This window comes from Panthera onca, chromosome A2, assembly GCF_046562875.1.
Source record: "Panthera onca isolate mPanOnc1 chromosome A2, mPanOnc1 haplotype 2, whole genome shotgun sequence".
Lineage (NCBI taxonomy): Eukaryota > Metazoa > Chordata > Mammalia > Carnivora > Felidae > Panthera > Panthera onca.
The window spans coordinates 4,634,225-4,647,979 of record NC_138340.1 but is presented as its reverse complement, the minus strand read 5'-3'; the positions used below and the strand labels follow the sequence as shown (position 1 = coordinate 4,647,979).

The 13,755-nt window shown below is 50.2% G+C and overlaps 1 protein-coding gene across 3 annotated transcripts in view; it reads left to right on the top strand.

Annotated features, from left to right (window-relative positions):
- The window catches only part of ACER1 (alkaline ceramidase 1), a 45,519-nt gene extending 31,967 nt beyond the window's left edge, over positions 1-13,552 (top strand). For all 3 annotated transcript variants that reach the window (XM_060629983.3, XM_060629984.2, XM_060629985.2), the window contains 5 exons: positions 8,239-8,353; positions 8,436-8,577; positions 9,292-9,429; positions 12,295-12,432; positions 12,731-13,552. In XM_060629983.3, the coding sequence (XP_060485966.1) occupies positions 8,275-8,353; positions 8,436-8,577; positions 9,292-9,429; positions 12,295-12,432; positions 12,731-12,896 (663 nt within the window). In that variant the 5' untranslated portion in view covers positions 8,239-8,274 and the 3' untranslated portion in view covers positions 12,897-13,552. The remainder of the gene's footprint in view (positions 1-8,238; positions 8,354-8,435; positions 8,578-9,291; positions 9,430-12,294; positions 12,433-12,730) is intronic.
- The last annotated feature ends 203 nt before the right edge of the window (positions 13,553-13,755 follow it).

The window sequence follows — 13,755 nt, the reverse complement described above, 5'->3', positions numbered from 1 at the left end:
TTCCCTTCCTTCCTTCTTTCCTTCCTTCTTCCCTTCCTTCCTTCCTTCTTTCCTTCCTTCCTTCTTTCCTTCCTTCTTCCTTCCTTCTTCCCTTCCTTCCTTCTTCCCTTCCTTCTTCCCTTCCTTCCTTCCTCCCTCCCTCCCTTCCTTCCTTCTTTCCTTCCTTCTTCCCTTCCTTCCTTCCTTCTTCCCTTCCTTCCTCCCTCCTTCCCTTCCTTCCTTCTTCCTTTCTTCCCTTCCTTCCTTCTTCCCTTCCTTCTTCCCTTCCTTCCTTCTTCCCTTCCTTCTTCCCTTCCTTCCTTCCTCCCTCCCTCCCTCCCTCCCTTCCTTCTTACCTTCCTTCCTTCTTACCTTCCTTCCTTCTTTCCTTCTTCCCTCCTCCTTCCTTCCTTCCTTCCTCCCTCCTCCTTCCTTCCTTATTCCCTCCTCCTTCCTTCCTTCTTCCCTTCCTTCCTTCTTTCCTTCTTCCCTTCCTTCCTCCCTCCTCCTTCCTTCCTTCTTCCCTTCCTTCTTCCCTTCCTTCCTCCCTTCCTTCTTCCCTTCCTTCCTTCTTCCCTTCCTTCCTTCCTTCCTCCCTCCCTTCCTTCCTTCTTCCCTTCCTTCCTTCCTTCCTCCCTCCCTTCCTTCCTTCTTCCCTTCCTTCCTTCTTTCCTTCTTCCCTCCCTTCCTTCCTCCTTCCTTCTTTCCTTCCTTCCTCCCTCCTCCTTCCTTCCTTCCTTATTCCCTCCTCCTTCCTTCCTCCTTTCCTTCCTTCCTTCCTCCCTTCCTATTTATTCAGCAAATATTCGCTGAGTTCTTATTCAGAAAGGGAGCAGCTGTGGGGTACTAATAGTAATTAACTCACAGGACCATGGAGAGGACGAAGCAACTGCTGGGCATCCCAAATGCTCGTCCACACAATGGACTACTCAGCCATAAACAGGAGGGAGGCGCTGATGCCACAACATGGATGAACCCTGGAAACAGGACGTGCTGTGAGAAGCCAGCCACCAAAGGCCACGTTTGGTAGGATTCCATCCACGTGAAATGCCCAGAAGAGTCAAATCTGCAGAGCCGAAGGGGCAGATTCGTGGTTGCTGGGGGGCGGGGGGAGGAGGGAGTGCTCATGGATACAGGGTTTCCTTCCGGGGAGGTGAGAATGTTCTAGAACTAGAGAGTGGTGATGGTTGCACAACCTCATGAATAGTAGAGTAAAGCCACAGACTTGCACGCTTTATATATTTATTTTTAAAGGTAATTTATTTATTTCTGAGAGAGAGAGAGAGAGAGCCCATGTGTGTGCGTGCACGAGCTGGGGAGGGGCAGAGAGAGAGGAGAGAGAGCATCCCCAGCAGGTTCCACGCTGCCAGCACAGAGCCCAATGCGGGGCTCGATCTCGTGAACTGTGAAATCATGACCTGAGCTGAAACCAAGAATCGGGTGCTTAACGGACTGAGCCACCCAGGCGCCCCCGGGCTTCACACGTTAGAAGAGCGAATTTGAGCATATGTGATTTATACCTCCATTTGGAAAAAAAAAAAAACAGATCTAAAAAAATTTACAGTTCTTGGTACATCCCAAGCATTGAATAAAGTTATTACTATTAGAAGGTAAACATGGCCAGAGATGCGGAAGGGTTAGTGTATTACCTTCACTTAACAGGTGGCACTTCCCGTATAACCCCCAGAGCAATTCTAAGAAGTAGGGACTCTTTATTCTCCACATTTTACAAGTGGGGGGTAAAGGCTCAGAGAGTGTACGTTTCTTTCCCAGGGTTGCACAGCAGGTAAATAGCACGGGCACAAAAGCTGCGTCTGCCCACCTGGTCCCAGAGTCTCTCACTTAATTAACCACCGCATCGCGAGGCCGCTCAGTTACTGTGTGATTAAGAATTAATTATGTGTTTCTTAATTCATGCAAGTAAGTCCCGTTCAGGGAGGGTCTGTGATTGCTGCTTTAGCTGCACACCCCCAGCCCTGCCCCCACATTCACGCGCATTCGTTGAGTGAATGCGGAGGGGGGTCCTCGACAGGTGACAGAGCCAGGTGTGGGTGGTGGGAGTTTGAGCTTTGGCGGTGGGGAGAAAGAGCTTGGGGGTGTTTCGTTGATGTGATTGATCCGGCAGCTTTTTTTCTTGAGCGCCCGGTGGGTGTTGGGGACACAGCCAGGGGTCGAATAGTTGTGTATTGTCCTCACGGAGGTCACCGTCAAGGTTGAATCGGTGGAACCCACAAATGAAATGACGGGTGGGAGAGAAGCCGTTTGTGGGGGGCGGGAGGGGCAGCTTGGGTGGCCGGGGTAAGTGAGAAAGGGGTTCCCCCACTGCCTTTTCCCAAGGCCGAGGTGGGCAGTCAATTCTGGTCTGTCTGCCGCCCTCCCTTCTCCCCGCCTTTCTTCTCTCACTTCCTTCTTCCCTCCCTCTCTTCTCCCCCCCCCCCCTTCCCTCCTTTCCTTCTTCCAGACCTGAGGCACCCAGCCACATCTATTTGCCAGAGACCCTGCAGGGTACCGGTGATCAAAAAAGCAAATTATTCCAGAATCAAAGCAACACAGCAGCCACGATAGCACCCGGGCCAGGCACATGGCTACGTTATTGACGTGTGTTCTCTGCACACATCATTGTCTACAAAAACTTTCTGAGGACCCGCTGTGTGTGAGGCACTGCTCTAGACCGTGGAATTTCACAGCAGTGAGCAAAACTGGCCCCAGAGCCCTTGGTTCTCTAATCCTCACTGCGGCGCTCGGAGGTAGAGAAGGCAAATGAGGCCTGCAATGTGTCCCAAACCCCGACTGGATGCACCCGTGAAGGCAGATTGTGTCGGGGGGCTCCGTTGTGGCATTTGAACAACATAGTAGGTACTGAAGGAATGGCTGGTAAGCAAACAATGAATGAGTGAGTGAGTGAGTGAGTGAATGAATGAATGAATATGAAGACACCTGCTGGGGCTGGGGCCCAGAGAGTCCAGCTCTTGGTCCTGGGCAGGTGCGTCTCCAGCCTCACAGAGTCTGGGTGGGGCCAGGGGTTGGGAAACGGGCTGGCCCCAGGCAGGGAGGCAGGCCCTGGCAGAGGGCAGTCTCTGATGCTATCAGAGACTCTGGAACCAGTTGGAGCCCATTAATCAGAGGCTCTGCCCATTGCTTTGGCCTCATTCTGCACGCTCGGGGGCGTTCTCGGAAACTTCAGTCTTGGGTTCTGCTGGCCCCCAAACCTGGAGCAAGGAAACCAAGGATAAGCCTGTTACTATTATCTCCCACAACAACGACAGCCGCAGCAGGCCCTTGCTCTCCATCGAGCTAGGACCACATCCCTGGCAATGCAGTCTTTCAGTGCCTGGCCTCACACGTCCCCCTCCAACAGCTTCCACAGTAGCGTTCATCATGCTCCCCCATTTTACTGATGCAGGAAAGGGAAACCCAGAGACATTACGTCACGCAGCCAGGGAGCAGGGACGCTCCCTCTTAATCATTGCCACCCGTCTAGGCCTCTTGTCTCTTAAGGCAGGGGGTAAAAGCAAACTCTGGAGTCCCCCAGAGCTGTGAGACCTCAGGGAAGTCACTCCACCTCTCTGAGATCCAGTTTTCTCATTGTCAGAAAAAGAACTAGAAAGCCACACGTTGGGGGGATGGGGAGGCGGAGCAGGGGGCATGCGAGGATTAAAAGCAATGTCTATAAAACCATGATATCAACAGGTGAGAAAGTGACAGTCCTAACGCCTTCCATTCAGAATGTTCCAGGCACAAGATATTCTTCTGCCAAGTGTTTTCACGTATGTGACTGGTGATCCGTGTAAACCTGTTTTGAGGTCCAGTCAACAGGAAATATTTCCTGAATGGGGAGGACACAGCCCCTGTTCTGAGAGCCGTCTAGTGGGACAGCGAGACAGTTCCAGACTGGCGGACAAACGTTAGGACAGAGGGACATAGCACAGCGGGAGGCCACCTGACCCTGCCTTGGGGAATTGGGAAGGCTTTATCGGAAAGTGATGCCCAGGTGACAGGTGGAGGTGTAGTTGGCCTGGCCAAGAGGGGTAAGTGGGGACAAGGGATGTTCCAGGCAGTACGGACGGCACGTGCAAACTTCTGGAGGTTAAGGGGTGAGAGAAAGCATGGCTCATTTGGAAGAAGTGGGTCATCCCTCACACCTAGATGATAAAGTTGAAGGTGGAGAGAGATGAGTCATGGAGGGAGTTTGTAAGTCAAGTTTAACAGTTTGCATTTTATTTATGGGAGTCACAGATGTGTTTTAAATGGAGGGTTTAGAGTTTGGGAAACTGGTTGGTTCAGCATCTCTGGCCACGCTCGATACACCCTAAGGGCTGGTGTTTGAAGGCAGAGGGAACGTAGGATTTGTTTGGGATTTTGCCCGTATTCAGTATCCATGGCCCCATTTTCCCTATGACCCCCTAGCTGCCCTTCTCCAACTGGTTATGGTCTCAGTGGGGTGGTCAGTCAAGGAGCTCCCCCTCCTCTGGCCAAGGGTGGGTGTGGTCTCGGCAACATTCCAGAATTTGATGAATCTCGGGCCCGGATAGAACAGCTACAAAGTTGCCCAAAAGCTGCCTCCTGAAGAGACTGTCCATTCAAGGCTCAGAGCTGTTGTGGTTTCTGGTTTTCCTTGTCTTCCGCAATTCTTTTGATTAATGAGTTCGCCATAATAAATGACTGAATGATAACTAATTTAATGAGTAATTACATACGCACATATTTATATTTGTGGTAAAAGTTCACCAAATTCATTTCCTGTTGCTTGCTACCGAAGAACCCTAGCTAATATACCAATGGTGATGATTTTGCTGGATTGAAGAAATAGAAAGCTAGCTTAAGCAAAAAAAAACCCCAAAAACCCAAAGAGGAAAAATGCATTGGCTAGGTACTGGGGTATCTCAAAATGGAAAGACGAGTTGCTTGGGAAGGCTGGGATCCAAGGCAGGTCTGGAGGATTTAGCTCAAAGGCAGACTCCCCGTGGCCTCAGTCTTGTCTGTTTGTGGTGGCAAGACGGCTGACATATCTTAAACATCGAGACGATATCCCCAGATCTTAGGGAACTGACAATGGCATGACACAATCTTGGTGATTCCCAGGCTTTGCGTTCGCTCCAAGTTTCAAATTCCCGAGAAAATCTGATTGGCCCAGTTTGGGATAGGCGTCTACTCCAGTGGGGGGAGGGGGGCAGGGCTCATGATTCAGACACACCAAGTGTGTAGTCACTGTGAGCTAGGTGGCCATGCCAGACATGTGTTTGACTTGTCCGTTGGTGGGCATCAGACACCTTGGCGTGGAAAACAAGGACATGGAAAACGAGTGGAACCAGACCAGTTCCATTCGTGCCAAACCAGTTTTCCAAGGGTCCTCATGGTGGCTTTTGAGCTGGTTTGCCATCACCCAAGGAGAGCCATGGGCTTCCCTAGAATCAGAAGGACGCCTGCCTTGGGACACCTGCCTGGTGCCCAGGACCTAGGCTCCTAGAGGGTGGCCTTGGACCAGGTAAATCATTTCCCTATACCCACCACCACGCTCTGTAGTTTTTTTTATTGAAGTGTAGTTGACACACAATATTATATTAGTTTTATTTGTCAATTACATATGTTCCACAATGCTCACCACGGTGAGTATAGTTACCGTCTGTCACAACGCAAGGTCATTACAATATTCTTGACTGTACTCCCTGTGCTGTACTTTTCAGCCCTGTGACTTATTTATTTTGCAACTGGAAGCTTGTATCTCTTCGCATAATCTGCCTACCCCTCCCCCCCTCCCCTCTGGCAACACCCAGATCCTTCTCTGTATTTATGAATTTGTTCTCTTTGTTTGTTTGTTCGTTTGTTTTTAAGATTCCACATAAAAGTGAAATCACACAGCATTTGTCTTTCTCTGTCTTATTGAACTTAGCATGATACTCTCTAGGTCCATCCATTTGTCACAAATGGCAAGATTTTATGCTATTTTACAGCTGAGTGGTATTCCGATGTATGTATAGACCACATCTTCTTTATAGGTTTTAAAGATTTTGGGGGTGCCTGGGTGGCTCAGTCGGTTAAGTGTCCAACTTCAGCTCAGGTCATGATCTCACAGTTGGTGGGTTCGAGTCCTGCGTCAAGCGCTGGGCTGACAGCTCAGAGCCTGGAGCCTGCTTCGGATTCTGTGTCTCCCTCTCTTCCAAATTAGCGTTTTTGTGTTTTGGGGGGTAAACGCTCAGCAGCAAAATAACCGCTCATGTGGTATTTCTATTTTTAATTTTTTGAGGGGCCTCCACAGTGGCTGCACAATTTGCTTTCCCACCCACAGTGCACAAGGGTTTCCCTTTCTCCACATCCTCCCCGACATTTGTTATTTCTTCTTCTTCCCTTGTTTAATACTCGCCATTCTGACTGGTGTGGGGTGATAGCTCATTGCTTTTGACTTGCGCCCTAGTCTTCAGGACGTTGAGAAATAACGGAGTGCCCTAGTTAACAGGGCACTGTTTCTTCACTTTCTAAGATGGGATTCAGGCAACGAAAGAGACCTTTACAAGAGGAAGATTTTATTGGGGAGAGAAGGCTGCAAATGAGTGAGCAAGCAGGCTGACCTCACGTTTTTTTTGTTTTCTTTTCTTTTTTTAATATGTTTTTTATTTATTTTTGAGACAGAGAAAGAGCATGAGCAGGGGAGGACCAGAGAGAGGGAGAGACACAGAAGCTGAAGCAGGCTCCAGGCTCCAAGCTGTCAGCACAGAGCCCGATGCGGGGCTTGAACCCACGGACCGTGAGATCATGGCCTGAGTGGATGTCTGACGCTCAACCGACTGAGTCATCCACGCACCCCCCCTTTTTTTTTTTTAATATATGTGAGAACACCTTTTTTCTGAGCTCATGTGAGATATCTCTGTGGCCCAGACATATCTGGGGGAAACTTTGAGGGGCACTGAAGTCCTGTATCAGCAGTCAGGGACTCTGAACCCTTGGAATTCTGGTGCAAACGTTCTTGTCACCTTAATTGTACTCATAGACTAGTGAGACCTGGGGACCTCTGGGTCAAGGACACAAAGAGGGAGCGATAATGCAGATGTCAGAAATGCAGACATGGAAGGTTAGAACATTGATTTTACCTCCTCCTAGTTAGTGGGTGGGGGAGTATGGATCCAATCCCACGTCACTTGGACCCAGAATCCCAGGAACTGGTATTCTTTGGTTTCAAATGAAACAGCCCACTAAAAACAGCTTAGCTAGAAAGGATCATATCTGATTATTTTTTGAAATGGAAGTCTGGAGGTAGATGGTTCTGGAATAGCTGAATTCAGCAACTCGACGTTATCAAGCCCTTTGGCTCTGCCATTCACAGGGAAATGGTTCTCAAAACAGCGTCCAGGGACACTGTGGGGTCTCTAGAGCTTTCAGAGGTTCCTCGAGATGAAAATTATTTTCATAATAACATGAAGATTTTATCTGCCTTTTTCACTCTAATTATCTCACCAGGGTACCGTAGAATCTTCTAGGGGCTTTGTGATGAGTGATGACATCATCTCTCAGATGGCCAAGGGAATGTGTGCTGGTGTAGTCCTGCATTTTGAAAATTTCTCAGTTTCACTTTCTAATGTTTTTTTTTTTTTTTTGACAGAGAGAGAGAGAGAGAGAGAGAGAGAGAGAATGAGCGGGGGAGGGGCAGAGAGAAAGGGAGACACAGAATCCGAAGCAGGCTCCAGGCTCTGAGCTGTCAGCACAGAGCCCAACGTGGGGCTCGAACCCACGAACCGTGAGATCATGACCTGAGCCGAAGTCGGCCGCGTAACCGACTGAGCCACCCAGGCGCCCCCCTGTTTCACTTTCTAATTCAGTAAATCCTGATAAATGTAGCTCACATTAATGAAAAAAAAAAAAAGTAATAGATTCATTTGCATTCGTATCCCATTGGTCAGACCAAGTCACAAGGGCTCAGCGAGTTGCAAGGAAGGCTGGGAAATGTAGTCTTTAGTTGCGCCGCTGTGTCTTAAAGTTGGGGATCTTATTTCTAGAAGGAAAAGGGGGAGAATGTATGCTGCAGAAAGTCAGTAGATAGACTTTGCCACATTCGTTGAGTGAATGAGTGAATGAACTCATAGAAAAACAGACGGAGTGACGAATGTACTGATGACTGGTTGACTGCCAATATCAACCGACCGATTGCCAGAGTCTGGGTTCCTTAACTGCCTGAAAGAGGGCAGATGACCAATGGCTAAGGACTGAGGGTTTCCTCCTCTGCCTCCGCTTCTGACGACCCCCTCCCCACGTCTTCCTCTTTTCCAGTTCAGCAATGTCACCTTCTTCATCTTTGGGCCTCTCATGATGTTTCTGATGTACCCCTATGCCCAGAAACGCTCCCGCTGCATTTATATCACTTGGATCCTCTTTATGGTCATAGGTAGGTGGGGGTCTGTGACACTGGGATGGCGGGGGTTGGGGGGACAGCCCTCTTGACCACCTACCTTTGTCTCTTGCTCCAGGCCTATTCTCCATGTATTTCCACATGACGCTTAGCCTCCTGGGCCAGCTGCTGGATGAGATTGCTATCCTGTGGCTGCTGGCCAGTAGTTACAGCATATGGATGCCTCGCTGTTACTTCCCCACTTTCCTAGGAGAGAACAGGTGGGGCTGGGGCCGGTCCTCTGTGGGTCCCATCAGAGCCCATCTGAGTTCCTTGGAATCCCTCCCCCGACCAGCCGGATCAGGGCTTTCTCCCGACCTTATCTGACTTAACTCCCCCTCTGGAAATCCTCCCCTGATCCTACCTGGATAGTTTGGTACCTTCTCCAGAATGTGTCTAAACCCACCAAACCCATACTTAAGCTTACCTGGGCCCCAGGGACCTCTCCCATGAGCCTATCACCTGAGCTCCCTGGAACTTTCTTTGGATCCTCCTGGGCCCCTCTCTTGACCCGAGACCCCTCTGAATCTCTCTCCTGATGCTATTTGACCCACCTGAGGCTCCCTGGACCCCTCTTCTGATAGTGTCTGGGACCAACGTAATTTCTTCCTTAATCCTACCTGACTTCCCTTAACCCGTTGTCTGGCCTGGGCCCTGGCACCCTCTGCTGAGCTGACTAAGCCCTTTGAGCTTCCCTGAGACCCTCTCGTCACCCTATCCACCCCCTTCAGACCCTGCCTCGACCCTTCTTGGGACCCTCTGCTGAGCCCACCCGGGAGCCTCAAGATCTTTTTCTGAGTTCAGTTGGGCTCCCTAGAACCCCTTCCCTTTGCTCATCTACCTCTGCCGCAAGATCTCCTGACCCTGCCTGACCCCCCCCCCCCCCACCAGACCCTTCCAGTCACCCTCCCACAGCTGAGTCCTTCTTCCCTCAGGCCCCGGTTCACCTGTCTGGTCCTCATCACCACGGTGGTCAGCACCTTCCTGTCCTTCCTGAGACCTGTGATCAACGCATACGCTCTCAACAGCATCGCTGTGCACATCCTCTACATCGTGTTCCAGGAGTATAAGAAGTGGGTAGTGGCCGCAGGTGCCTGCCCGGGGAGGTGGCTCCCATCACCCTCCAGGCACCCCCCTCCCCTGCTTACTCATTGAGTCCCAGCCCCAGAGTGCTCATCGACTCCAGGCTCAAGGAGAGGATATGCTTTCCCCAAGATCATCTACTAACAAGGAGTACTGTTGGGATTGGAACCGAAGGCTGTCTGATAGCAGAACTTGTCCTTGGCATCATGAAAACCCCAAACATACGTACAAGCAGAGACTATTGCACCATAAACCTCCGTGTGCCCACTAACCAGCCTCGACAACTGTCAGCGTTTGCGTTATGCATTCCCCCAGATTCCACACACTGGCACCTATGAACTTTTCAGGATTTAACCCTCCTAATTAAGAGGGTTTTTTTTTTTAACCCATACTAGACCTTGACAGGATAGAGGTGGGGGGGGGGGGACTCTCAAATGGGGCAATTTGAGGAGAGCTGAATAAAAGGCTTATTTACAAAGGAGATGGCAGGTGTAGGAAAATCACCAGGGACTTTAGAACCCCTGTGCTAATAAGCGTGGGCTCCTATGACCATCAGGATACCTGGGTGGGGGTAATGGGAGGGAGTGATTACAAGAGTCTGGAAGGAGAGAGCCCTGCGGAGAGGGCCTCCTTACAAGAAATGTCACCTCCAGTTGCTGGTTGCAGCTAGCCTGAGTCAACCCCACATGGAGGAGGTCAGAGAAACAAATATTCTAACTGTACTCTCCCCGTATCCTTTGGTTTCTTGCTGGGGTGCTCCATTGGCCAACCCAGCTGGAAACCATTGGCCACTCCAACTGGAAACCATTGGCCAACTCAACTGGAAACCATTAGCTAATCTAACTGGAAGCATTCAGTCCACACAACTCAGCATCCCACCTCCCTGGGGCATAGGGCAGACCGGAGAGCATCAGGGAAGGATCTAGAGGGACAAATGTTAGATATGGTGCACACAGTGCTAACCAAGTTGACAATACCCAGATTGAAGTGATGTTGCCTCAGTTTCTCAAGATGTCTTCTTACAACTAGTCATGTTGAAAGAGGGATGCAAACACAGTCTCTTAGGTTTTCTTTATATCATAGCAGTCTCTGCCTCCCTCCCCTGTCTTCCTGCCTCTGATTTGATAACAGAAAAACTTCATCATTTTGTCCTGTAGAATATTCTAGATGTAGCTGTCTGCTTCCTGTGTGGTGTCTTTCGTTGTGTTTATAGATATATAGATATAGAATAGATACAGATATAGATATAGGTATAGATATAGATATAGATATAGAGATATAGATAGATATAGACACATATTTGGTATTTCCTGAAAATTAACATTTAGATCTGGATTTAGGTTTACATGTTTTTAGGCTAGAATGTGTCATGTGTGGTTCTGGGTGCTTCTTTTTCCATCCCATTAGGCCCCCATAATGAGTGGTTATTCCACATCTAGTGCTATTAAGATTGATCAGGCCCATAATTCCTCCTGCAGTGATTATCTGGAGTTCCTCCATTAAGAAGGACTTTCACTCATCAACCTTGAAATACGCTTTGCACAGGAATGATAGGACTGATCATTGAGTGTTTCCTTTAACTGATCCATTTCTAGCGTAATGAGTTGGGGCCTTACCTGAGTAGGGACCCCGGAAAGTTTTTAAAAAGTATTATTATGAACGCATGGATGTTTACGTCCTAGAGGTGTTTCGATCCATTGCAATCACCGTGCTGTATTTTTAACTTTTTATTTTGAAGTGATTGCAGACTCCTGGCAAGTTTCAAAAACAGTACAGAGTTTTGTGTCTCCTTTCCCCCAGCTCCCCCCAGCCTCTCCAATGGAGTGTCTTGTGTAACCATAGTACAGCCTCAAAAGGAGGAAATTGACGATGGTATTAACTAGACCTCAGACTCTGTTCAGATTTCGCCAGTGCTTCCTCACTGTTCTTTTTCTCGTGTGACGTTCAAAGTGTCCCGTTTTAGACTAGGGGGCAGGGCCCGCGCACTGTAAACCATAAAGGAGTCGTTGCCTCACCACATTCCCTCATATGCTCTTTCCTGAAGGACACGGAGTCAGCTTTGCTGCTGGGGAAACAGATTCTGAGCATGAGTCGTCCCAAGAGACGTGGCCTCCAGGGAATTTACCCTCCCACATATGGACATGCACGTTCTCATAGCCACACGGACAGGAATTCTCCTGCACTGACTCACGGTTGTGCACACACTCAGAGCCCCAAACTCACAAACAGGGAAGGGCTAGTTGATTAAGAAATCTGCAGTCTGACAAGCCTGGCTCAGCCCCCAGCTCCACTTGCTGGCTGTGTAACCTTGGGTGCGGTTAGAGCGATACCTTAATCTCGCACACCTGCTCTCTCGTCTACAAAACGAGAATCATAGCGTTGCTGTCAGGGCCGAGTTTTGATCTGAAGGACTTTTATTATTGTTTTTTAAGTCTATTTATGTTGTGTGTGACAGGCAGAGAAAGAGCGTGCGTGCAGGAGAGCTCGGGAGGGGCAGAGAGAGGGAGGGAGAGAGAGACAATCCCAGGCAGGATCTGCACTGTCAGCACAGGGCCCGATGTGGGGCTTGAACTCACGAACCGTGACAGCATGACCCGGGATGAAATCAAGAGTCAGAAGCTTAACCAACTGAGGCACCCAGGCGCCCCTGACCCGAAGGACTTTCAGAACTGTACCTGGCATCCTATAAGTGCTCAGCAAACGTTAACAACAAGCACAAATTGGGCCCCCTCCCCCTTGTACTCTTGGTCATTCCCTGCTCCCGGCCTCATCTCCTTGGATGGAGGAATTTCCCATCAGCCCCTTCAGGCTCTGCTATCTGAGCCAGGCTCTGATCTTCCTCCTTCTCTCCCTAGGACCAACAACAAGGAGCTTCGGCACATAATGGAGATGTCTGTAGTGTTATGGGCTTTCGCGCTGACCAGCTGGATCAGTGACCGCTTGCTTTGCAGTTTCTGGCAACGGATTAACTTCTTTTACCTGCACAGCATCTGGTAAGGACCTGCCCTGGAGGTACGGAGCCCCAGAACCAGAAAATCTCAAGATGCCAGAGCTTGGAGCAGGAGCCTGGGGGCAGAGAGGGGAGGCACGGATACTGGGAGTGCCTGTGTGTGTGTGGGGGGGGGGGGGGTGCTGGTTTCAGTCAAGGGTCAAGTCCAGAAGGTCCCTTTGGAAGGTCAGAACCCGTGAGAGGTCAGGACCCATGAGAAGTAAGGAGAGAAGCAAGGAGGGGGCATCGGGCTAGCTCGGGGACATCCTGTGCCCTCACCACCTCCTCCCTGCACCCCACAGGCATGTGCTTATCAGCATCACCTTCCCTTATGGCATGGTTACCATGGCCTTGGTGGACGCCAGGTATGAGATGCCAGGTCACACCCTCAAAGTCCGCTACTGGCCTCGGGACACGTGGCCCGTGGGGCTCCCCTACGTGGAAGTCCGTGATGACAAGAACTGCTGATGTCTGCCAGCTTCTTGACCAGCCAACCACCTGCCAAGTCAAGTCCCCTGTGTCTTGAGGAAGGAGGACTGGATCAGGAGTCTGAGAGACACTCACGGTTCTTTCCTCCAGCTCCCTTTCCCCTTCCTCCTCGTCCTGCACGGCCCCACCCCAAGACAGGGGACCTTGCGACCCTTCCGTGCAGTAGTCTGATGACCTGGGGGAGCTGCCCGGCATAGGTCCACTCCACGACCCGCCCTTATTCTCTTTCAGTTCCTCTTTTCTGTTCACTTTGTGAGGCTGGGTCACCACGGGCTGCGATCACCCGGCATCCACTGCGAACGGCCTCAGGCTGGGGCTTGGTCCCCGGGCATCTCATAAATAGCGGTGGTCACTGCTGGACCTGTCCTTGGCCATGCAATGAGCTCGCGGTTTGTGAGTTCGAGCCCCGCGTCGGGCTCTGTGCTGACAGCTCGGAGCCTGTTTCCGATTCTGCGTCTCCCTCTCTCTCTGCCCCTCCCCCGCTCGTGCTCTGTCTCTCAAAAATAAATAAACATTTAAAAGAAATATAAAGAGCACCAGGCTCGGCGTCGGGCAGAGCTAAGCTTGAATCCTGCTCCGTGATTTCCTAGTCGTCTCATCTGGGGGAAGTGATTTTTCCTACCTTTGAAACGGAAGCATCTTGTCTGTAGTATGAAAATGTGCTTTGCGTCTGTTTTCCCGTTCATTCATTCACCTCTTCGACAAATGCGCGCGGAGTTGGACAGATGCTTTATGTCTGACACTACCCATTGCTGATACCAGACAGCAAAGACATACGATGTCCCTGCTGTCACGCAGAGACACCTGTTGGACGAATACAAAGACACAGAAGGCATTT